We start from the raw sequence: 26,609 nt of genomic DNA, 5'->3' as shown, positions 1-26,609 counted from the left end.
CCTAGAATACTAGGTTAACCGTAAAGCAGTTTGTCCGATCTGCAAGTTGCTAGTATTAGGCCTACAGCTGCGTCTACGATTTATACATTTTTGACGATGAAAGTGGAAGTAGTACAACATATCATTTATTTATAGTTAGTATTAGTGCATTTTAAGAAAATGATCATTGAGAATGTGGAAGCTTTGAAGTCGTGGCTGGCCAAACTCCTGGAGCCAATGTAAGTGAGAAATGAAATTACATTTGAATTTTAAGTGGCAACGTCTTTTTTGAATGTATACTGATTTTTAATCTGTTTGGTGGATGTTTAGGTACTTGGAGAGTTTAGAAAATTACTGTTAATAGTATTGCTTTCGAGGTAGCCTGGTGTTTAATGTGCTACAGTTGGCGAGGTGGTAGTCCTGTTCAGTACTTGAACTGCAGCGTAGAGAGATGTACGGTCTTGCTGCTGCAGAATGGTTAGGCCAACGATTATTGCCTGGTGTGGAAAGTTGTCTTACTTTTTTAATATATTTTAAAACCTCACTGATTACAAAACGGCAGACACTTGCTGGTATTTTATACCTAATATTTCATTCTCAGTCTTTGCACATCCATTTTTAGAATAACTTAGGTCTGGAAGATCTACTAGGCCACCTTGTTGCTTCTCATCTTTGAGATATTGTCTCACAGTTCTTGAATACTATTCTTTTGATGTTGTACTTGACGTTAGCGGCCAGGGATTCAATACTTACTTGATTTGACGTTGGGGGAAGTCATGACTGTGTGAAGTAGGTTCACAAATACTGTACTAAATAGTATCACTAGAGAAATGTGATTTTTTTTTCTCAAATTTACAAAAAGTAGAATCGAATCACTCTTAAAATTACACTACTACACAAGTAATGGGTTTTCAGTGATGTGGATTTAAGTTTCTAGCAGTAAAACATTTCATTTCAGTATTAATGTATTCTCTAAGCCTTAATTGCAAATTTAGAAGTGGTTTTATTGAGTTTCCAAGCAGTGGAAGCCATAGTGATTGTAAGCATTTTTTCTTTATGCTTTTGAAATCTGTTGTGATAGAATTGCAAAAGTGGGTAGGGCCAGGTGAGCTGAGCAAAATGTAATTCTAGGCAGGAATAAAGGAAGGGCTGAAACTCGGCAATCGATCACATGCACCTGGGTAGTTGCTACAATAATTATCTCTTTGCCTGAATGCATATTCATATTAAAACAAAAATTAAAAATATTCACCTGCAGGGGACCACATTACCCATGAAACATATGGCTTCGAACAACAAGATACAGGTGAAATGTAATGCTATTGGTGTCACTCCAGTATCTTCTTCTTGAACATTGTACATGCCAAATGCAATGGATTAATACATCATGGGCCTTGTATTTCTATGAGGTATTGTGGTAACAACACAAAATTCTAAAAGCAACACAACACTCCAAATACAACCAGTGTGTTGATTTCATCTTCATTACTTTGAATACCCTCCTTTTGCTTAATTGTGTTGTAAATATGGGAGGACTTGGGGATGTTATAATTAAGCAAGGTGCTCCAGTTCAGCTCCTTTCTGTGGTTTCTTTTAAATGTAAAATTAGTGAGTCTGTATACCTTCCTAAGATGTTTGTGTATTTTGTTTATAGTTTCACTACAAAAGTGAATTCTTTCATTAGTCATTATTTGTAGCCTGCTTTGCTTCCACCAAAGTGTTAGTTGTGCTGGAGACACTGGGAATGTTTTTAAGATGACGACAATTCTTTCTTTTCCAGATGTGATGCAGATCCTTCAGCTTTAGCCAACTATGTAGTTGCCTTGGTAAAAAAAGACAAACCTGAGAAGGATCTTAAGGCGCTCTGTGCTGATCAGTTGGATGTGTTCTTACAAAAAGGTAATGGACAAGTTTTTGTCTGAAAATTTCACTTTTTGTTTTATTCTCTACTGATCGTCTAAGAAAATATTTGTGAGCTTTTAGAAAAATCAAGTGCACAGATTTTCGATCTCATGTTTTTCCATATTTTTGATTTATTGATAATCTGTAATATCTGTGATATACTTAGACTTTAGTATGAATTTGACTGCTATATATTTGACACTGCTTATAAAGCGACCAATGTCTTCGTGCTGTTGGCTTGTTGGATGCTTACCTAAGTCAAGACATTTATTTCTTGTTCATGGATCGTCACAGATTTAATTTTCTTGCCAAATTGCCGTACAAGGTACCTCACCCTTGATGCAGGATACCTATTGATGCTTAATGGTACTATTTTAGATATTAGTTAACGCATACTGCTTACTATATTGATGTACCTTTTTTAATAATCACATTAACATTTTTTACTTTCAGAGACAACTGGTTTTGTAGATAAACTTTTTGAATGCTTAACCACAAAAAACTACTTGGGAAATCAAGAGCCACCAGCTAAGGAGGTTTCAAAGGAGGAGGCAAAGCCTGCTGCTCAGAAAGTTGAAGAAAGCAAGGAAGAGGTAAACACTAGCTTATTAACTTTGTGTGCGTGCAAGATCTTTTTCAAAGATGATTTAACAGTAAGCGTGTCCTTTAAATTGATGGGGTTTTTTAAAATACTATAAGGTGTACACTATAAAATTCATTCACTTTGTTTCTCAGCAGTGTAATGGCTCTCAGTATATATTATAAGGAACAAGTAAAGGCTTATTCCGTACTGAAAAGAGAAGAAAAAAAACAACGTTTCAGCTGTGGAGCCTTCTTTGGGTGTGAAGTTCTTCTTTGGGTTTCTTTTCTTCTCTTTTCAGCATGGAATAAGCCTTTACATGTTCCTTTGCAGCCTACCCATGCTGATACAGCTACCTACTTGAAGTATATATATATATTATAGACTCCATTTTAAAAAATGGACAGAATATTGACATTTTAGTATTTCTCTCCTTCTGCATAGATGAAATGTTTGTGGGACAATGCTAACTCAGTTTGAGTTTTCAAAGGCGTAGCAAAAAAGGCAGTGTTGTAAGATCTCATGATGTTTCTCGTCTCTGTAGACTGGAAACGGTGATGAAGAGAGGGAGGGACGAAGGAGGAGGAGCCCTTTGAGAAACAGGTCTGATCTTAATGAATCGAGGCAAGTTTAAACATCTGTTTTTTTTCTTTGGCTGTCTGGTCTTTGCAATGACGGTTGCCTTCCTTGAATGGAACCAGAAATGAGGATTCTACTTACATCCAGGAAAGCTGACATTCATTAAGTAGAAGGTCATATTTTTACTAGCATAATGCTGAATAAATATTTTTAGTCATATGTATTGAATGGTTTATGGTGGATTTTAATGATTTATTAATCGTTTTGCAGCCTAAAATCATTTGTATCTCAGTTTTTCTGTTATAGTTGTCACACGATAAGCATACTTGCTAGATGATGATGATTATATATAGGATCTCAAGTACACTGACCAAAATAATAGGGAACACTCACAGATTTTATGCTGGCCTCCTCCCCCAGTAATATGAACATCCTGTATAGCACTTGACGTGTATTCCACAAGACTCCAACATTTGTGCACTCCAATCCTTCTCTGTTTTTCTATCATGGTAGCCTTAATTTGAAATTATAATACGCGTAAAGCACTGTGGGCCAGAACTGTATGATTGACCATCTCTACCACTTTTCTGTATCATTTAGATCTGGCCAGGGAAAATGATGGAAATCTCTTTTCAAGTGTGTCTTGTTCCTAAAATTAGTTATGTATGTTTTTGACACTGAGCATCTTTTTCATTCGATGGGCATCTTAGCTGTCTTTTCCCTTTAAAGATATTACTTACTTAAATCTGCAGTGCTTTGCAAGTATTATAATTAATCTGTCATGCCAGTAGAACACATTAGGTTGTGAGTTGTGTATATAGTAGATTGTTGTCAGGTTAACCTTTTCCTTCACCAAGCAATTGTTTGCTCCCTCTATCCAGAGTGTTCAGAAATCTTTCAGCTCACTTTTTAAGAGTGTGTAATTGCACTGTTGGCAGCACCTGATTTCAGCACTTCAGCGTCTGGCTTTGGCCTGCCAGTTCAGCGCTCATGGATATCTGGACTACTTAACTGCCGAACATAAAAGGCTGTGTTGAGGTCTGACAGAGGTGGCATTGTGTTGCTCCTTAGAGTTCGTGATGACAAGAGAAGGGACGACCGCAAACGTCGAGATGGTGACCGACACGGTAAGGCCAGCGATCCGTACAGAGAGCGCTACGACCGCCGCGCAGGCACCAACCGGGCCCGGAGCTTCAGCAGGAGCAGGAGTAAGAGCCGCAGCCGCAGTGGCAGTAGAGGGAAGATGGGGGACAAGGACCACAGTCGAGGAAAAGGTAAGCTTCAACATCAAGCTGCGCACACCTGAGGGTCAAGGCCAGGAGTGCACATGTGGAATGGGAGGCGTGAGTGGCCCTTTCATATTCACATGCAGTTCCACCCAAGTAGGCATATATTAGATTTTTCTGACAGGTAAACCTGTTGAAATCGTTACTGTTATGACTTGAAAGCACTTAGAATTCCAGGGCCGTTAGTTTCACTGCTCTTGTTCTGTTATTCCATACACTCATTCCCCAGCTACTACATCCTTAACCACTTCCAGGAAACAGACAAGACTGCTCATGTTTTCTTTGACTTCCATAAGCAGTCCATTTTTTTTTTAGTTATTTTTCCCCTTGATGACTGTGGCCTTCAACATCTGTTCAGAATCCTTTTCTAGGTTTCATTCCTGCTGCATTTACAGTTTACTGATTTAAAATTTAACCAGCTAACATTTTAGCGTTTTGTATAGCTTGCTTAGCCACCAACTGGTAACAGAATTATGTGAATTATTGAAAATAAAAATGTAACAAAAAAACAAATGTTCTTAGCTTTGTGCTTGTTACGAGGTAGTCTTTATCTTTTCTGTAATTACACAGTAAAGACTTTTTTAACTGCAATATTAATGGCCACATCACTTAAGAATGTCACTATGGAAAATGAATTTGTTACACAGCAAAACGATGAATTTTTTTTTTTTGTATTTTAAAAATTTTATAATTGTAATTGTTGTACTAAGTGACAGTGGGGATTAATCTATTTTTACAAATTTAATAAATAGGGGGAACGAAAAACAATTTTTTTGCATGTTTATATAGCTAACAGGGTATCTTGATTTTGTTTGCCATTCTTTCAAGAAGTGTGAAAAGTGGCGATGTGAACAACAGAACTACATTTTAATAGATGGGGCCGAAAAAGTTCAAAAACTTTAACGAAAGCAATGACAAGGCCACCAATTGTAATAATTAACCTAGCTTTCTCTATCCTTTTGAATTGCAGTTTGCGTCGCATAGGAAGCATTGTAACATTTTAAGCAGAACTTGGATTATTCTGTCTTGTACTTGTGTCCTGTATACATCTTCCCAAAATAATGGGAATGATTAGGAAAGGGATTTTCCAAGCTTTTCTAACTTTACTCTTTTAAACATTCTTTTGATCTGTGCTGTCTTTAATGTACAACAGTTGGAACCATGAACTGTTAATGTAGGTCCATGAAGTACAAATAGTAAAGCTTCATATACTGCTGTATACTCTTTTTGTAATTTCATACCAGCTTATCACTAATGTTGGATGCCTCTCCCTGTGTTGGTACCAAAGGAAAATTCCTGCTTATATCACGTTAACCCATCTTCCCTTATAAATATTTTGAGATGCGTTGTCCACCTTCCACAGTTGCTTACAAATGCTACATAACCCATGTTATAGCCATCCTCGGCACCACACCTGTTACAAATCAAGTAAACGAAGATCAAAATGATACTGTAGCCTGATATAAGAACATCGTAAAGGTAGCATACAAGAGGAGACCATTCAGCCCGTCTAGTTTGGTTGGTTTGGTAGTAGCTCATTGATCCATGGATTTTTATTAAGCCTTTTTGTGAAATAAACCAGGGTATCTGCTTCAGCAACATGGCTGGGAAGTTTGTTTTAGATTCCTGAAAAAATGCAAAGTATTGCCTGTACCATTTTTAAATGATTTCAGTGTTTATTTTTAAGTGTATCTCCCAATCCTTGTTACATTTGACCAAGGGTCTATAAATATATATATAGTCAGTGTGTTAAAAAAGCATATTGTACGTATGTATGAAGGTTTTTTTCTCTAATGAGACTAACATGTTGATGTCAAAGCTGGTTATTCCTCTGTGAGTGAGGCGTTTAGGTGTTGCACAGGGGCTGCATGTTTACAAAGGAATTGCAACTGGTCTTTTTACAAACGGTACTCTTGCTGTATTTTGCATACCTTCAAGGCTAAACATCTTAGTCAGTTAATATAATTTGCACAGGGAGCGGAACAGTTCAGGAAATGTTTCAGGTTTGAGGGGGTTTTGCAGAATTTTATGATGGTGGGGTTCTCTGAAGATAAACTGTACTGTAACGTTTTCCACTGTCATTGAATTGTTAGTTGATTTGCCAGTGAAGCTATGGTTTAACTGATATTTAATGTATTAAATGTTATTTTAATAATATTTTAAAATAACTGATATTTTATAGTGTGTGAAGAGAATATTCACCTGGATTCAATTGAAGCAAATGCAGGAAAAAGGTTATTGAAGATACTGATAAAATCAATAATTGCCTGACAATATTAATTTAAGGAAGCCCAGGTCAAGCACATGGAACTCCATGGAGTAGTAAATGCAGTGCCCTTGAAATAGCTCTGTACGTTCCTCTTTGGACTGTTTGCTTTTTCTGCTGTTGTTCCAAAGAAGACAAAAGGTGTTGCAGAGTCCCATGGGTGTTGAACATCGCATCCTCTTGTTAATCAGACCACAGGTTAAAATTCGAGATGGAGAGGAAGGAGCCAGAAGGTTACCTGCCACCCTCTGTGCCGATGTGCAGCTCCCTCCAGCAGCAGCAGCAGCAACAGCAGCAGCATCAGCAGCAGCCGCCGCCGCCCCTGCTTCTCCCCCTGCCACCTCCTCCTCCGCAGCAGTACTCCTCGGGGGGCCAGGCCGTGCCCAGCTCCGTTACTGTGGTAGCACCTGCTCACCTCCCTGACAGCACCACCGAGAGCTGGTCTAATTACTACTCCAACCACACCGACTCCAAGCCATTCAACAGGAGCACCGCACTCAAGCGCCGCTGCCGCGACTACGACGGTAAGCACTCTGGCCGTGCGGGCCCCCTCCCTCCTGAACTGCTGCTTTCAGAAGGGTGGTGGGATCAAACTCGTGTGCTGTGGGTTGAGTGTAAGGTGTTATCTTATGAGAGTGATTTTTTTTTTAAACTCTTTTCAAGAGAAAAGGTCAGCTTGATTCCTTGTTTGCACGGGGATTGTTTCTCCTGTGGTGATTAACTGTTTACAATGCTGATCTTTCTGCTTGCAAACTGTAGTGAAAATGTTCAGTCTTAAGGGCTTCCCTCCCCTTAACAGTGTCTGTCATTTTAATGAAGTGTGGCAGAAGTCTAAATTCACTGCTGAGACAAGCTTGCATGAGTGAACAGAAGCAGAATTAACAAAATTCACAAAGTGCAATATGCTGCCATTATCACGGTGGAAAAATATTAAAATTCATTTGACAAGACAAAAATAGAAAAAGGTTAAAGTTGTCAGCCCACTGTTAGAGGGCTGGGTGTTAATTAGATAGATTCACCATTCTGTTCTGCTTCTGTGAAATAATTGAACTGTTTGTATCTACCGTTGAAACTCGAGCACGTTTTGTTTACAGATATTAATTTTCCGCTTCGTTTAGCTTCATGTAAATTTGCTATACATCTTATCAAGCTCCTAATAAAGCATTAGGACTCTGCAGGATTAATCATCTCTTCATAACAGTCTTTGGCCCCTGCGTGGTCCCACTGGGTACATTAAAACCCAAGTAAAAATAACTCTCAGAGGACAGTTTGTATATTTACCTAGACGCTCTTATTTACTCAAAGGTATTTTTAACCTGCCCTTCTTTGGGGACTGAGCACTCTTAGATGAGCTGTAGTGTGCTTTGGTACAACATGCAGAGGATCTGAGTTTTTAAGCAAAACCCCCAAGGCGAATTTGAAGTGTAGCTCGGGAAAAGTTCCGGTATTATATATCCTTCTCGAGGGCTCATGTACTTCAGAGGTTTCTTGAAAATGAAAGTGCAAATATTAGTGATTAGCCATGAAACATTCATTTACTGTCTTGATGTGAATTCTGTTAATATTTTTGTCTTTAGATTTTGTGGGACATCGCCTGTATTCTCATTTTGTGCGTTTACACATTCAGCCATGTGTCTGTCCAGCTTTTAATGTTGTGAACTTCATGAATCTCTTTTTCCAGAGAAAGGCTTCTGTGTACGTGGTGACTTGTGTCCCTTTGATCACGGCAATGACCCCTTAATAGTGGATGATGTCACCTTGCCAGCCATGATTCCTTTCCCTCCCCCACCTGGCATGCCTCCCCCCAGGATGGGCATGCCTCCGATGGTGGAGCCGCCTTCTAATATGAGGATACCACCCATGCCTCCTCATGGACAGCCCACGCCACCGGGCATGTTCCCAGTGCCAGGTCTGTCTCCTATTAATAGCCATCTGCTCCAGGTCATTTGCTCTGAAACTGAGATGTCTAGATTCTCTATAGTGAGGTTATTTTACAGTTGAATTGCATCTCCTTATTATCTCAACCTCTTGGTTATAGAACATCTAAAAACACAGAAATACAATTTAGTGCCAGCTAGTCCTTGGCACCATAAGATAAAAAAAATTTGAAATGCATATTTTGTCATTCTAGAGTCAAGTAAAGGAAAACATTTTTTAATGTGATACTCCAAGACACCTGTGTTTGTGGCTGTACTTTGGATGATCTTTCTTTCACAAAATACAGACTAAAGTAACTTTTCTGAAGAAGCATCAGGTTGTTTTTTAGCTAGCAGAATGAGAGTGTGTGATGATGCCTTCTTGCAGTGCTGGTAGACTTAGCTTGATGTTGTGTTTTCCATAGGACCTCCACTAATACCAGCAAGTGCGGTAGATACTCGGGAACACTCTGGGACAAGTTCAGTTTCTGCTCTTGCCCCACCAGGAGTAGGACCTCCTCCTGCTTTACCTCCGCATCCTCAGTACACTTTATCAGAATGTAAGCATGCGTTTCTTATTGCTGTTGTTGGGCTGCAGGGTCAGGGACAAAACTAAAACTTATAATTTGTTAAGAAGGTCTCTGTGATCTTTGTAGACACCTTTCCTGCAGAAGGTGCAATATTTTATAAGGTGGGCATTCAGAACTGTTTTGAATAATAAGGGGTATAATTATATTTTCTGAAAGCTGTAACCAGGTAATTAATTTTTACCATTTAAAAGTTTGAAGGGGAACTCCAGTCCCATTTTCTCAGATTGGTTATTAAATCTATATAACAAAATATTCATTTTTATATAGAAAAAAATTACAAATTCCAAATTAAGCACAAAAACCTGAACTTGTGAAAGCACTGTAAGTCACCATATCTCAAGCCCCTTTGTGCAAGTTCACGCAATTTGCAACATTAATTGGCCCTTCCTGCTCACTAGTCACTGTACTACTAGACTACTGTAACAAGAATAAGTATAGGTTGTGCAGCATACTTTTCACCACCGAAATGATCCAACGCGATTTGCATGCAGAATTAACAAGTAAGTTGTATTTGTCAACAAAACCGTCTCGAATTCAAGAGCAACGTTTCTGTTGGATTAAAAGAGATGTATTCATAAGCCTGCTTGTATACAATAATAAAAGGCCACATCACATCACTAGGTGTTTTGTTGCCTCATTCCTGGAAATTGTCTATTTTTCAGATGTAATTTGGAGGTTTTGCACATTACTGTGTACATTTTACTTTTATTGTAGTTTGAAATACACTTATCAGTGCTGATTCTTTCTAACCCCGAAATAGTTCCCTTAAGTGAGAAGCTGTCTTTGAAGATTTTGTTGGTTTGCTAAAGTCTTCTCCACATTTAAGAATTACGCAGTGGTGTGAATTGACAGTATTTTTATTTGTGACTTAATTATTCTTTTTTCTTAACTGAGGATTCTGCTTTTAAAGTTTCTGTTAAGGAGAGAGAGGAAAGTGGTGCTGTCATTTTCTTTCTCTGGCTGTAGTAACATTGTTTGTTCAGATGGTAGCACTGTTGTCAAAGGTATCATTTTTACAACATGTACATGTACATTAGAGTGCCTTTTTGTCACTGATTTTAGAAACCCCTTTTAGATTTAGGTTTCAGATTTGACCTCTTTCTAATATTTTATTTTCAGATAACTACGACCCTGAAGCATATAACCCAGAAGCGCCTGGGATCACGGCTCCAGGCAGACCCCAGTACAGGCAGTTCATCCCCAGAATACAGACGCAAAGACCTAATCTCATTGGACTCACCTCCAGTGATATGGACACACAGAATTCAAGAGGTGAGAGATAGTTATACTCAAACTTCAAAGTCTGTGTATATAGTAAGTTATAAATGTCTGTGATGTCGAGTATCCATGCCACCCACATCTGTCTGAATATATTTATGTATTTGTTTTGTGTTTGTGACACTAAACACCTCTTTACTGATAAAAGAAGCACAGAAAAGGTTTTTGTCAGAGACCTAAAGTATAGGTGCAGTCATTAATGTCCGATTTCACTTAACCATAGGGTCAATTAAAATAATCTAGTATTTTTTGTCATTTGTCAGCTTTGAAGTTCTAGACTCTTTATGCAGTCTAGCTTGAAAACATTGGTTGTGGTCTATAATACTAATTTTTAATTTTACAAACAACTCAAAAATGACAAAAGATAAACTTGGACAGTACAACAAGGGAGGTTATCATATCTCTTTCTCATATACCACTGTTGGGGCAAATATAATTTTGCAGAAATCCAGACACTCAGGCTTAAGTGAAAAATATGCACTGTGGAAGGAAGTGTTGTCTGGTGTAAAGTTTTGAAAGATCCATCAGTGACTTTAAGCATTTGAAATTATGTAATTGTAACCAATCGGGAAGAAAATGGCAGAATTTGATTAGATAAATTGAGATGGATTTTCATAAGCAGACTGAGTATGAGAGGCCCTTACTTAGCTCAGACCCAAAGCTTCATTTAACTCTATTATTAAAGTCTGTTAAATACAATAAATCTCCTTCAAGTAATTTTACTTCGTGCTGACTTTCTCAGAGATATTTAGCTCCTGTTTTTTTTACTTCAATTTTATTAATGTAATATTAAACTGGATTTATGATAATCTATTTTTTATTTTTATTTAGTGCTTTTCCCCAATAACAGTTGCCTCAAAGCTTTGCCTAAATGTTGGAAGCATAATAACCTAAACCAATCTGGATCAAAGTAGATCCAAAATAAAGCAGAATTGCTTTGAATAAATAGTGACTAAACACTGTTCTCATTGTTTCACTGAAAAGGTGTTGCTGATTATTTTTATAATGAGATTTGGAATTGCTTACTTGAAGATATACATTCTAAACTGCTACTCTGGGTTTCTCCCTTTACTGAAAGCTTGAGTTAAACCATGTTGTTGGATTTCTTTTCTGTCCTTTTCAATATAATACACATTGTTGATTCATGACTGAAAGTTGAGGTTGATCCACTTTTTCAGCAGATACGTCATCTGTACACATGGCAAACAGAGTTTTGCTCAGCTAATTACATATAACATGTCAGGGCCAAACCCTAGGGAATAGGTTTTGAAGAAGGCCATTGTATTGATCGGCATTGTAATCCAACATGTTTAGTCTATAAAACAACATGAAATTGTTTTCAGTTTTCTGATTTTAAGTTCTAGTTTCATAGTATCTGCTTATTATTGTACACAATAAGTAGTTATTATATTAAATAATTGTTTTTTCAAGAGTTATTGGTGTTTCCCATTTATCACACTCATTATTGGATGAAGGCAAACATGATCACTCGGTATTCAATACAGAAACTAAATTTCATACAGTATGTGGGAGTGGTATCATACAGTATATATATATAAATTCATCCAGCTGTTAGGGAAGGTTATTTTTTAAGAAAATGTATTTATCTTTGTAAGTGAATTTCTTACAATTTGTAGTTGTGTAATCTATTTGTGGTGATGGTTGATTTTGTGTACAGCGGCCAATATTGTGATCCAGACTGAGCCCTCTCCCTCAGCAATGACAAATAATAACGCAAGATATAGCAATGATCAAGACAACCGCAAGAGGTCTATGGCTAACACTGAGGGGCCCCAGGCAAAGAAGCCCTGGATGGACAAGTAAGAATAAGACCATTATTGCACTTTTTTCTTTATTTCTTTCTGTTTGAATTTAGAATGTTATACAAATTACTGCAGCTAATTTCTCATTCTTTACATGTACATCTGCTGTCATTATCCACTGTCTTAACTTTTTGAGTTAATCTACAGTTACCTTTAATGTAGTGCATTTAAATCATACCTAGAGAAAATTCCTTAATAGAAAAGATAAATATTTCTGGTCATAGATGACCTTTGTACGGGCATTTTCTGAGTTGATTCTTTTTATTTCTTGCAGGCAGAATTTCAATAACCAGCATAAACCTGCTTTTCAAAAGAAAAACCATTATGCCAACACAAAACTTGAAGTTCGCAAAATCCCCAGAGACCTTAACAATATTACCAAGCTGAATGAACATTTCAGCAAATTTGGCACTATTGTCAATATTCAGGTAAGATGTTTCTTTTAGGTTTTATACGCAATAGCATGTTAGTCCCTTGCAGCATTCTTTCTTGATACCCACTTGATACTTTAGGCCATGATAGCCCCATGGTAACTTAGTTCTTGAATAGGACAAAATGTATACATGGTGTTAAGAAACTTGTGCGCTTCTCTCATATGCTTGTCAGATAAGTTACCATGAGCATTAAGTGGGATATTTCCAATAGTAACAGATGGAGTGCTGAAAATCACTGTGAGGTTGAAATGGTGTACAGTACATGCAGAAACTTAATTTCATGAATCCTCACCCAGCAGCACCCTTTGACCTTTGAAGTAAATAATGCATCTTTTCGTGTTCAGGTTGTGTTTGGCGGCGATCCAGAAGCGGCTCTTATACAGTACACCACAAATGAAGAAGCCAGGAGAGCAATATCCAGCACAGAAGCTGTGTTAAATAACAGGTTTATCAGAGTCTACTGGCACAGAGAGAATAATGAACAGCAGCAACAGCAACAGCAGCATCAGGCCCAGACGCAGACTGCCCCCGTAGCATTGCAGCATACAAGTGTTCATAAGGTAAACATTGCATTTTACTATTAATATAGATTCACCAGCATGTTACTGTATGTGCTGTATATGTGTTCTACTTTCTATTCCTCTGTGTTACTGTTTATCTTTGTTTTTTCTTATCTCGGGGGGGATATTGCAGTTAAGAACAGAATTTTATACTTCCCTAAAGCTAACAAAGGGAATATATTAATGAATGTTATGTTATGGAGTAAAAAAAATCTTTTTGAGATCTCCGTTTTGGTGCAAGCATCAATACATCTATTTTGTTTTGAGACTGACACATTAACGGTTACTATAAAAATCAAGGCCTGTGTTTATTAACGTCAGTTAAGGCTTTAAAAAGAGAATCATCTTGGTCTGAAAAGATTCAGAAGTTCCAGGTTAGGTGTAGAGCCTCGCTTATATACTCTGTTGTTGTTGTAGTAGTCTGAATTGTTTTGTCTCGAAGTTAAACCAAACTGTAATCATTTTAAGGTCATCAACAAACAACATAACCCTGGATCATACGTTCTTAACAAAATGACACCTAAACATCGTCTTGGAAATGCCACTGGGAATAAAGGAGATGCTCCGCAGCCCAGTACAGAAGTTTCATCGGTAATATCATTATCTATCATGTGTAACATACAATGTTTTTCATACAAACAAATTGAATACATTCACGCTTTCTTTTATCTTATGCAATGATGCAAAATTGCTTATTGTATTGACTGAAATTTAAAATTTGTTTCTTGAGGGGGAAGATAATTTTAGTTTTAGATAAACTATAGTGAAATTTTTAATATTATGGGGCTTAATACAAGTTTTCCTTCAGGTTTTATAAATGTGTTTTGAATTTGGTGTTATTTGTTCCATCTTTAGTTTCCTGGTGATATTAATTTTTACTTTATTTTTGTTATTGACCCACTAAGTTTGTATCATGAAACATAATTCTTTTTTTTAGATGTTTTTCTGTAATAGGAATTTCATAATTTGTCTTGGAAATTGCTAACCAGGAGTTTATTTAACACAATCGCAATGTAGCCTACATTAGGATCTTATCAAGCAGTTTATACATAAATTAATTTATTAAAGGGAGGTTGAATTATTAGCTACAAATATATGTGGTAGTTGCAGTCATAACTTTTTTGTTTAACACACACTTATGCACTGAACTGGGCTCACTTTTGTCTTTCACAAAGAATACATATGCTGCAACCAAACTAACTTAATAGATACTTAATAGGAGCTTTGCATGCTTGACCTCCGTGCACTGTCTGAACACAGTCACTTGCATCTGTTTTATATACAGTATGAGCAAGATTATCCATAAGTACACGTCATAAAAGTCTACCTCTTTTTAGTTATCCATTGTTCTAAGAAGACAGGAGAGGCAAACATCTAAGAATAAGTATGAAGTCTCATTTTTGTTAGCTGTCAGTAAAGATTAGGATTTTGACAATTATAAAATTTCTACAGTGCTTTGAGCAGAGCACATGGTCTTTAATATCGCACATTACTGCAGGATTAATTTTACATGTTGGTGCCCAGTGTTCTATTCCTCATGTATACGATAGACAGATGTTTGCTATGTGGTTATTCTCTTCCAGGCGATGCCTGCCTCTATGAGCCTTCAAAAAGGAGCCTACAGTTCTGCAGTCATGAAGATGACTTCAAAGCCAATGGTGAAAGCAACTAAGGCACTTGAGGCACATGAGGCCATGAAGAAAAAGCAGGTAAGTGCTACTACAGAAAATTAGCCTTTTGTGATAATTCCTGAGGACATTTTAATCCTAAACGCACAAAAAGAGTATTTTTAAAATATACTCTTCCTACCCCCTGGGAGCAGGTACCAGATCCCCTGTATAAAGACTAAGAGCATTTACTTCCTTCATACCTGAAAGCATTCAGTTGTTGAAAAATTAAAAAAATGTTTGCAGGTAGTTATCTTATTATGGTTGTTATTTTAGACTTAAGAACTGATTCTGTTTCTTAACCTTGTTACTTGATTAGTTCTGATTGAGCAATGTTGTTGAATGTTTTTACATTATGGTATTATGTTTATGAGCTTTTGATATCCAAGACAAATTCCCTTAGGGGCAATAAAGGTTAATTTGATTTAATTCTTATTTATATTAACTGAATATATGCATTTCTATTCTATTAAATATTACTTGTTTTTGTCATAATACACATATTTAGAGGTGTTAAGAGGATGATTGTATGTCATTATGGGAAATTATTTCAGTTCAGGTAACGTATGTTTTGTGTTTTACTTCAGGAAGCACTAAAATTGCAGCAAGATATGAGGAAAAAGAAACAAGAAATGCTAGAGAAGCAAATAGAATGTCAGAAGGTAAGTGTTATTCTGTTACTGTATTGTGTAGTTGAGAAAACAGTTTGTCAAAATAATTGCTTTCTCCAAGTGTAATTGAGTATTAAGCTGTGACTTAATTCAGGTGTTAATCCTTTATGTATAACTGTAGCAGTATTTTAAGACGTAGTTTTTGTAGTGATGGAATGCTTCTTCATCCGTCTTAGAATAAAACTAACATTTCTGTATGGTATTTCAGGTGTTGATTAACAGACTTGAAAAAAATAAAAACATGAAGCCAGAGGACAGATCTAGCATTATGAAGACCCTGAAAGACCTCACTGAGAAGATTTCACAGCTGAAAGATGAAATGAAGCCATCTTGTAACACTCTAGCAAAGTCAGCCCAGCTTAAGACTAAAATAGATGTAAGTCAGGTCAACTGGTTGGATGGATTTTTTTTGCATAACATATTACTTATTTTTGCAACAAGAAGTATGAGTAAGACATGTTTTTATCTTGGTATGGTAAAATAAGAAGACTTTCTCTTAATTTAATCATGATGGTGATAAATTATATATGTATGTAGCCATTACTGATACTTTAATAATTAATTGATCTTCAAGTGTTAGGATGACAACCAATGTTAGTCTGAATTCTTCCCTTTTTCTTTAAGGTGAGCTATGAATGCCAGTTTTCATTCCATCAAACTGGGAAGTTCAAGGGATTATTTTAGTTTATTCTCCCTTGAAATTTATATTCAAAGCATGAGATAATGTTGATTGTGGCAGATCGCTTTTGAGTAATGGCATTTGTGTGTATGTTTAAGGCACAGAAGGAACTGTTAGATGCAGAGCTGGATTTCCATAAAAAGCTGAGTTCTGGAGAAGATACAACTGATTTAAAAAAGAAACTCAGTCAGCTTCAGGTAGAGGTAAGAAAATGTAAATAAATTCACTTGTTACCACACTGTTCATAAGGGAAATATTTTTCTGATCCTGTTTATTCTTAAAATGTTTTCTTTTGATAACGCTACTTTGAATAAAGCAGAAAATCCCTTTCTGTTACGTAAGCAGAATAGGAACTTTCCCAACCAATCACAGTTTAATTGTGTTAGATGAAATATACATTGCTATATCCCTTTTATGTGATAAGGCTACATTAAACAGCAGGCACTTTGCAAGCCCAGAGGAGAAAGACTAAAGAATTTAAAAATGAAATCCTACATTGATCCATTTCTTAACATTAAATTTTGAGTTGTTGGGGCTTAGACAGAGAGGGAATATGACAGTGTGGCAGGTGGTTGTCTGTGGCAGTGGTAGAAATTGCTCCACGTCTTGTGCATTTTCAGGCGGCCCGCTTGGGGTTAATACCCGCTGGTCGAGGAAAGGTGACCCCAGTCCGAGGTCGCGGAAGGGGACGAGGGAGGACCTTGAGGGGCCGAGGAGCTGGGAATCACATGGTGGTGGACCACCGACCTCGTGCTTTGGCCATCCTGGGAGTAACAAAGGAGGAGAAGGATGAACTGATGCCTCATTTTATTGTAAGTAGAGACCACAAAGGTGTTACATTCTTGGGCAGAGAGAAGATGAGGATGAGTATCTTACTGTAAGCAGTTAGATACCTCTAAAGTTTAATTTATTACTAAAACTTATTGGATTCTCTGAGTTGGTCAGAAGCACAAGTACACAGTTTCTAAATGTATACAAAATGGTATCCAGCAAAGGCACGTTTACATGTGATCTGTTATCAATGAACCTGAATTGGATTACACATTTTCCCCCAAAACATACAAGATTTGTAATGTTAATTTGTACTAATAATTAAATTTAGAATTCAATAACCTGCAGCTGTAGTGAGAACTGAAGTGCTTAGCTGAACCAGCCTTAAATGAGTATCTGTTAAATTCTCTACTTTTTTTTTATTGAAGGGCGTACCTCAGTGTTTGGGGAAATTTGTTTTCAAAAGCTTGCTGTCATTAGAAGCTCTTTCTCCTTTTCCTCAATAATAGTACAATAGAGGCCAAAGACCCATATCATTTTTAATAAATACTGATGTAGTAAATGCATAAAGAATCAGAGAAGGCTAAGCATCCCTGTGGTGAAAAATGAAATCGTAGACATTTTGTGTCCTAGAAAAAAGCAGGGACCTCTAAGAAGAACATTGGAGGTGAAAAGAACTAGATGATTTGCACCATATTAAATAATTTTACATTGATGGAAAGTCTGAAAATTCCTGTCCATGTGTTTTTTGAGTCCTATTGAAATATGCGTTTTGTTCCCTCCACTTCACAGTCATGTTTTAGAACACAGAAAACAGTATCCTGTTACAAAGTCTAAGTAATTTGTTGAATTAAAAACACATTTACTTTTCACAAAAGTCTATAAACTGTCTGCAGAACCTGTAACATATACTGAAAATCAGAAGAAACATAATTTTTATGACTAAGGTGCAGGCATGTTACAATTTGGTTGTTACATGAGCAGGATGTGCATTGTTCTGCTGTAGAACAATGTGGTAGAGCTTGTAGGAAGAGTAGCAAGTGAGGTCCTAGGGTCTGAACAGTGTAGCACTGTATAGTCAGTTCGTCATTAATCAGTTAAAGCCAAATTCTTTAGCACCTAGAGACAGTCCTCCCTAGACCTTCATAATTCAATTAGTCTGTTGAACACAAGATTTACAATATCATGTGCGTAGGCTGCAAAGGAACAAGTAATAGGTTTATTCCATGCTGAAAAGAAAGAGAACGCAACATTTCGGCCGTGGATTCTTCTTGAAGCAGGCTCCATGGCCGAATCGTTGTATTTGGAATATAATTATGCACTATAATCACTGATATTCATCAAGTTGGTTAACACAAAACCATTATCTGCTCTTGGCTAATCCTTCAACATACCAGTGGCACAAAGCATGGTTCCTTCAATAAACATATTGGTTCCATTCTGTTTTTCTTCCACGGTTTTTGCCTGCCGTGTGCTCAGTAAATTCTTTCACAGAGCTGGGTCCTTTAAAGAACCTTAGAAAGATTTTTAGCTCCTAATATTTTTTCATTTTTAAGTTAAATGGGAATACACAAAACCTTTTGTAATTCAGTCTGAAATGTTGCGTATCTTCAGTATCTTCAACATGCTACTCTATGGTTTCTGTAAATATCTAGTGATAAATGGTAATTTATCTTTGTGATAGAAATTTGGAGAGATTGAAGAGTTACGTGACCATGATGCCACGAGTGTTGTGATGACATTCAAGACGCGAAGTGAGGCAGAAAACGTGAGTTTTTAAACCGTTTTTGATGTTGTATTTTATAATTGTAATTTAAATAACAGGCATGGTGCATAGATACCTATGATGTCTTATTAGCAATCTCCAACTAGGATTCTGAATGCAGTTCATGAAGAGGATTCATTGGGGGTATTCTTTTGACCTGGGCATGATGCGTTACAACAAACCTGAGTACTAAAGACCAAAATGACAAAGGTTTTGATTTGCTGGTCAACTTATCATTTGCACATGTTTTAGTACGCAATTCTACATACCCTGTTAACTGAAATGGCATATTTTGCATTTAAGTATATTTTGTGTGTATTTTTTTTGTCAAATTAAGTTGGATTTATCTACTGCTAGGACTTGGTGAGGACTAGGTTTATGTCTAAATATGTTTAAGCATAAGATCTTTAGGGGGTGTCCTTACGTGTATGTATTTGTGAGCATGACTGTGTACAGGCATGTTCAAGCTTTTTACAGATATAAGAAAGGGATTCATAAATCACATTACATAGCTTTACTGTATCACTCTGTCAATGTTAGTTGAGAACTGCTATTTTTGTAGGTCCCATACATTTTCCAACTGTATTAGAAACATACTGGAATCCATTTCTCTGCTGAATCTGCTGAAAGATTTTCCTTTTCCCAAAAGAGCCTGTTTCACTAAATAATCTAGTAAGTGTTGTCATTTTAAGGATAGCCAACAGAGCTTGATATCTATTACTACTACTTTTACAACTTAAAATGTTATTTTAAGGAAATTTAAAAAATACACTTTTTACATTTAAAAAAACTTTTTTTTCAGGCTGCCAACCAAGGTGCAAAGTTCAAGGGTCGCACTCTGCAGATCTCGTGGTATAAGCCCAAGACTCCATCAGTATCAACTGAACCAGAAGAAGAAGAATCTAAGGAAGAGGTTAGAAATACAATGAAGATTGTAAAGTAGCATGGAGAATTACAGAGCTGGGGTCATATACCATTTGCAGTTGCATTCTCTGGCACAGTGAGTTATCACAGGGCTCATACCTGTACAGTAACTCATATAGGACAGTACATTGGATACTGCTCATGCAATAAGTTCTTAAGATAACCTGGAACAAATCACTTAGGTGTCTTAAATGCAAGCAGAAGAACCTTAGTATGAAGACAAGAGTTATATGATGATACAGGACAGATTAGGGTTGGCACATGACCTGCTAAATTCTAGACATGACGTGGGCAGCACAATAACTACGTCATTATTTTTTTTAAATAGAAATCTAATGAAATAGAATAATGTAATAGAAACGGAAGCTATAGTCTTTATTTCTGCTAGATCTCTTTAAATATCCAGGGAGAAGTAAAGCTTTAATGAATAAGTAGTAGTTAATTTCATGAAAAATGTATTTTATCATTTTTTACTGTTCATTATGGCAAACATTAACCTCTGCTTGTTCCATTTTAGACTACTTCTTGATCTAAACATTTTTAATGTTGAGGAGGTGGAGAATTTGTAGCTATTAACAAAGGTTTTTTTCATGTCCTTGAACGTATTTAGAAGTTAATTTACCCAGTGTTTTGAACTTTCAAAACCACAAATAGAATACATGCAAGAGATTTGAAAAATATAATTGTTTATAGGAGGTGATTGTTTTCAGCATGATTCTGCTGTGGGTCAGTGAGGTTCTGATTATTAATTATTGGTATCCTGGCAATCACATATAGCTACATTTAAACCTTCAGATTTTTAGAAAGAACAATAAAATTTGAATGAACTGATGTGATCTTAAACTCTTGTCCACCCAGGAGGCTGAGTGCTCCCTCTTACACCCTGAGGAAGAGGAGGAAGATGATGACGAAGAGGATGAGGATGAAAGCCGTTCGTGGCGAAGATGAAAAAATTCTTCACCCCCCTTTTTTTTGTGAAAGACTGTTAATTTTTGTAGTACAAAGTAGATGTATTTAATAAGGTAGAAATCATGTTTTCAAAACAGAGTTCAGGTTTTGAGACTAAGAAGCCAAAATAAGTGAAATGTCAGAGACGGTACTTGCCGTAATGGTTATAATAGGAATGTGAGAAAACAAGACTCCATTCAGCTGTCAGGGTTAATCTGTTGTACATTTTGGGATATCAGATTTTGTAATAGCTCTCATTTAGCTGTACGTAGCATAAACAAAGCAAATTTTCTAGCACCTTCATTCGAGCTGTGAGCCTGACCCTTCCTTCAGTGGCCTGCCCAGACTCCAGGAGTATGTGTCTCTTAATTGTCGAGGTAAATTAAGTTCAGGTTCTGAAAGGTTGTTGCTGAGCCTTTTGTTCATTGCAGGCTTCATCCCCTTTTATAAACGGGGTGCTTTCTTGTCTAATTGCTGCAAGGGTAGGATCAAAATTAGTGTGAATAAACAATTTATGAAAACATCTTTTTCAGAGTTACTTTTTCAAGCCCATTTACACTTGGGATTTAAGAAAAGGGCATTTAGCTGTGCGTTACTGATTTAAAAGAAACATACATTGCGGTTTTTACTGCATAGTGGAACTGAAGTTATGAACATGCTTTGAGATTTGAAATTCTTTAGCTTGCCTTCTTTATTTTTTTAAGTGCAGGCTGTTTTTGGTGATTTGTATATTCTCACACTTATGCGTTAAATAGGACATTTTGATACTTTTAATTGAAACCTTAATGAATTAAGACTAAATCTTGTCTACAAGCACAATAAAGGTGTCATAAAAGCTATACTTTCCCTAAAACATTCTCAAATTCTTTAAGAAAAGGAAATTATATTCAGCATGGCATTTGGACTATTTGAAAACTGAAACGGGCTGATAATTCGTTTTCATGCAAAAAACTCAGTACCCCCTAAATAGATTGAAAAATAACATACAAGATTTACAGTAGGGCATTCTTTCCTAACCAGTTTTGTCAAAAGACTGGATATTGGTAGTTTTGTTCCAGATTATTTTGCATTTTGTGTAATATGCAGTGCCACTTTATGTAAAGATCTACATCAAAAATGAAAGACTGTAGATTGTGCCAGTATTTCGTAAGGAAAGGAATAAAAATGTGAATAGCTCTATGATTTCCCCAACAATATAAATAGTTGTAAGGATTTTTTTCAGTCATTACCCAAAGAGTTCTTTGGCCTTTGTACATGATATATTATAAGCAAACTTAGAACATTTCTCACATCCCTGTTCAAGATATGGATTATTTTACAGGGAACAATTTAATGCTTCTGCATTATGCAGAGTGGTGTTTGAATGTATATTAATACATTTTTGTTTTGTATATAATTTTGCCTTATTGTCTATTAAATTACCAGCAGACAGCTGCATTTTTATAAGATTTTCCGTGTATTTTTTGTACAGAGGTTTGCAATAATTAAAATGTAGATAATATTTTTTTCTAGATTAGTGGAGATGAATGTTAAATTTAAGTGGTGACAAAAATAATCCCTTTCACATGATTTTAAAGCTGGAAAGCTCACAATACACTAGTTTCCCTTTCCTGTTTTATAATGATATTGCAGCAGTACATTCTTCTGCAGTGTTTTCATGGTTAAAACGTTTTGGAAATATGTTTTTTCATTCATTTTAGAGTGAGCTTGTGCCCTGATCTAAAGTCTCCAGCTATTTAAGATTTAATGTATTTTATGAAAGGAATATTCCAACTTTGATTTATTTTGTCAAATCAAACTTTTAGTTCAGCTGTTTTCAAGAGTGAAAGAAAAATATGGAGGGTTGGTGAGTGCAACTCTTCTTAACTGGACAAAAGTTAACAGTACATGTAAGAATTCTTTTTTTGGGGGGGCTCATAGAAAATAATCCAAATCCTATGAGCCATTCTCTCAATTTTATTCTTTATTTTAATGAACACTGTCTTTTTAGATTTTTTTATAAAAAGATTCCATACTTCAATATAGCATGGTTTTTTTCAAGTGGTAGGACAATGCCTAATCATACATTTAAAAGAAACGCTCGACTTCCAGACTGTACCTTTTATCGGTTTGGTTTGAGTGGACAAAAACAGGCAGGTCTGGAAACTGGAAACCTTAGCTTCATTGTATTGAAGCCAAAGCTGTTACTGACTTGCATTCTAGAACACTTCAGACTGAAATGCACATCAAGCTTTGTAGAATCATGTGCAAGGGAATTTACTCCCTTCTTTATTTGTAAACCAAACTGTGTATGATAGTTTTACATTGTAGTGATGTGTAATACATTTTGGAAACATTGTATGTGGATTTGTAACTGTTTAATACATTGGGATTTGTGGATGTATTTTTGATTTCCTGTTTATAACCTCAATTTCTAACATTAGCATGTTCACTTTCCCAATAAAGATAATGGAATGGCTGTGATAAAGATTTTGAAAAGAAGTCAACTGGGGAAAAAATAATTGGATAAAAAAAAAATGCTGCAAAGAAACCATTCCAAAAATTTCACCCCCAAAATCTGTTGTTTGTGTTTTTTGTGCATTATTGTCATAAAAGAACATGCATGTCTTGGTACATTTATACCTTCTGCTTTTTTAGCAGTGTTACTTTATATAGCCGGTAGTGTGTATATACTGTAGGCACAGAGTGCACTTCAGCATAGATTGTCATGAGTTAATGGAGTAAATGAGAAATCTGTTGAAGTAAACTAAAAATAATTTAAAGTTAGAATGAGCACCTACTGTGATATAAAATATTATGAAATTATGTGCATTGCATAGAAAGCAAAACTTCTATATTTTATTTTTTCTGTAATGCAGATTTTTTAGGTCTGTGAATTTAAACATCTGATAGGCCAGCTGTTATTTCTGCTAGAGCATTTTATTTGTGTCCATCAACTGTCACCAATTTACAGTTTTCTTTCTGCATGCTGCTTTTGAACTTCAGACTCGGAGAACAAAAATGCAGGCTTATTTTGGCTCATGATATTGGCAGCTTTATGTAATGCAATATTTATGTATGTTAATTTTGGGGTTAAACACATTTTAAACTGATATTTATTCCGGAGTTGGATATATGAAAAAATCTGATTCATTCTAGAGCACTTTGCCTCAAAAGGAACTTATGTTTATTTTATTTTCAATATTGGTTCACCTTCTATTCAGCATTTCTGTTGACTTAAACTACATTATAATTCAGGTGAGTCTCTCCCCTGAATCACAGCATATCTCGTACTTGGCACCCTTTCCTGCTGTGTGCTTTGTTTAACAATGATTCGTGTCTTGAGCTCAGGGTTTCAATTATTTCAAGCAATGTTTGTTGTAGAATTATTTATGTAACTTAATAGCTGTAACTTTTTTCCATGCGATTATTACATCACATACACAGTTCCACCAAATAACTAGAGAATAGTGTGTTCTACAGGAGACATCTATCTCCTCTCCAGCAATGGCATTGGCCTCAACAAATTTTATATCACAAGATTCCTAATCATAAAGTAATCATAGACCAGGCCTTTTCTTCAGTATATTCCAGCATAAAACTGAAGAAGGATACAGGTGACCTCACAAATCGCACAACTGTTAATGTGCATCCATTGCATTGCTGAAGGCAAAGGCAGGTCCAGGTGGTCCATGACAATTTAGACACCCACAAGGGTTTACAGGCAGTGGTTGGTGGATTACAACAGTAGGGGGTGAAATGAAGCTGCAAGACACTACTGAGCTGTTCTCCACACCTTATGCAGCCTCAACTCTGACATACGGTATAGAAGGAAGATGTATCTTCTGTGTATTCATTAGATTGACTTGTTTAAACTGAAGGAACGAAAGCAGTGCCACTACACCTGGGAAAAGGCATCGATGGAAATATTTGACAAACAATTACCATTATAATTTTATTCTCTTCATTGCTGTAAAATGTAAAGTGTTTTGAAGGTAGCCAGGTGTTATTTTGCATGGTCTTTAGCCTACAAAAGACGTTATGGATTAGAATTGTGATTCAAGAGTTAGAAAGAGCCCTCTCTGTTCCCCAGCTGGGGGTCATTCATGACTAGAATCTGCCTTTTACTGGCATACATTTTTTTTGTGTGGATGTTATGCTCAACAGGGGCAGAGCATTTGAATGTAAGATTTAGTAATTACAGGCTTTTCTTTTATACACGAAAAAGTTTTATGGAACTGTGCAATTCAATGCGACTTCGTAGCATTTGATTTATTCAAACAGTGATAAATTATATATTTCGTCTACTTTGGCCATTCATGTGAAAAATATTTGGAGTCATTTTGGTATAATGCAGAGCTATTTTGTCCCAGGTGGACAAAGAAGTGTCATCTATCCTCCTTCTATCTGTTTATCAACTCATACCTTTCACATGTCAAATCACTTGAGCTATGTCTTTGCCATTTGTGTACCAGGGGAAAGGATGGTAAAAACTGACAAAAAAAAAGGAAAATTCATGAAAAGAGAGCTTGAGAAGTTGCTGAACTCTTCCAACTGGTAGTTTTGTACTCAGTTGAAGTGTGATGTTTAATATCCTTAATGAACAAGAATCTACCAGAAGGTAACGGATAAGTCCAAAATACCTGATTAATTATTGACTGTCTGGGTAACTGTAGATCTTGCTTGGATCCGATTGTGCAATGGAACAGCTGTGTCATTCCCTTCACCGGCTTCTCCATTCTGTGCCATGATGTAAAGAATCAGCTCACATGAACGGGTGAAGCTGTTTTTTTTATGTTCAATTGAATCCTAAAGTTTTAGGAGGATGTTTTCTTTTCCGTCTTTTACTAAACATAACATGGAACCATTCCAAATGGGTAAACTCACAACATTTTAAAGGATAAAGTTCATCGATTAGTCATAGCTGATTGGTATTTGTAACGTAAAAGGTAGCAGTTATACAGTATACTGTATAATGCATATTGTATATAAAGACTTTATTACCTGAATATGTATATGACATAAGTGGCAAAAGCTTAATATCCAACTGGTCAGAAAACGGGTAACTTAACCCCGATCTGTAATGCTGTCAATTTCGATTTAATCATTTCCTATAATCATTAATATACTCTTTTAGTATATCCTTAATGATGCATTTTCCCCTTTTTTGTGAAAAGAAATACAAATAACAGCAGTTGGTGTTCCAAATTTATTTGGGTTTTTTTTCCTAGTCAAGCATTTTATTTAATTTATCTTGATGTAAGCCACCGCTGAATTTTTATCAAGCTTTTCAGAAGTGTGATCAATTATTTATGGCTAAATGAATCAATGAACCAGGCCATTGCAATGACACTTTTAAGTCTGCTGATAGACTGTGGTAGTAGCCCATATGGGATGCTTTTGACTTGTCATTGTTCATGTGCATATATATATACCTCTTGTGCTGTTTATGAGGTGTAACGGCAATACAGGTGACCAAAAGCATAAATATTTCACAAGCTTAATTATGACTGTCAATCTTGTGTACATGCCCTGCTGTTTTGAAGCCTGCATCAGTTTATGTTATGCTCAAATGGTACAAAAAGACCAGTAAGCGTAGTTACTTATGTCATATACTGTATGAATTCATTCAGACTGGTGGCATTAGAAAATGCCTAGCCAAGTTGTTCAAGTTACATGCAACCATCTATCGACTAATCAAGTTTTAATTTGTAATTTTGTAAGGATTTCCTGTTTCTGCCTGTAAGGAGAACTGAAAAATATTTAAAGCCACTGGTTCATGACACTCTTCATGAAATAATTTATAAATTACAGGTGTTCTAACCCCTTCCTTTACTTATTTCAATAGCCAGAAAAGCATGCGAAAGACGTTGAATAATTAAGGGGAAAGGTAATACAATTTATACATCAATTAATTACCTCCTCTAAACAAAAGCGGGCTTTAAATATAGTTCCACTTTAGATAAAACTTTCATGCAGCTACTTAGGCTCTGTGAAATATAAATGATTTGC

The 26,609-nt window shown here is 36.1% G+C and overlaps 1 protein-coding gene across 2 annotated transcripts; it reads left to right on the top strand.

The window, feature by feature from the left end:
* On the top strand, positions 1–23,174 carry rbm27 (RNA binding motif protein 27). Of its 2 annotated transcripts, none has more exons than XM_088603972.1 (21): positions 1–218; positions 1,760–1,878; positions 2,335–2,474; positions 3,006–3,064; positions 4,112–4,314; positions 6,784–7,116; positions 8,274–8,501; positions 8,934–9,068; positions 10,218–10,370; positions 12,055–12,196; positions 12,474–12,627; positions 12,978–13,193; positions 13,662–13,784; positions 14,777–14,902; positions 15,448–15,522; positions 15,740–15,907; positions 16,309–16,413; positions 16,831–17,022; positions 18,666–18,749; positions 19,549–19,659; positions 20,529–23,174. In XM_088603972.1, exons 1-21 carry the CDS (start codon positions 160–162, stop codon positions 20,616–20,618), a joined length of 3,015 nt encoding a protein of 1,004 aa, XP_088460098.1. In that variant the 5' UTR covers positions 1–159; the 3' UTR covers positions 20,619–23,174. The 2 variants fall into 2 exon arrangements, with proteins under 2 accessions (XP_088460098.1, XP_088460097.1); XM_088603971.1 differs by having other exon boundaries at positions 3,006–3,085.
* Positions 23,175–26,609: the final 3,435 nt, after the last annotated feature.

The sequence above is a fragment of the Lepisosteus platostomus genome, chromosome 13, assembly GCF_059453375.1.
Source record: "Lepisosteus platostomus isolate fLepPlt1 chromosome 13, fLepPlt1.hap1, whole genome shotgun sequence".
NCBI lineage: Eukaryota > Metazoa > Chordata > Actinopteri > Semionotiformes > Lepisosteidae > Lepisosteus > Lepisosteus platostomus.
Note: the sequence above shows the minus strand (reverse complement) of the source record. Positions and strands in the feature narration are given on the sequence as shown.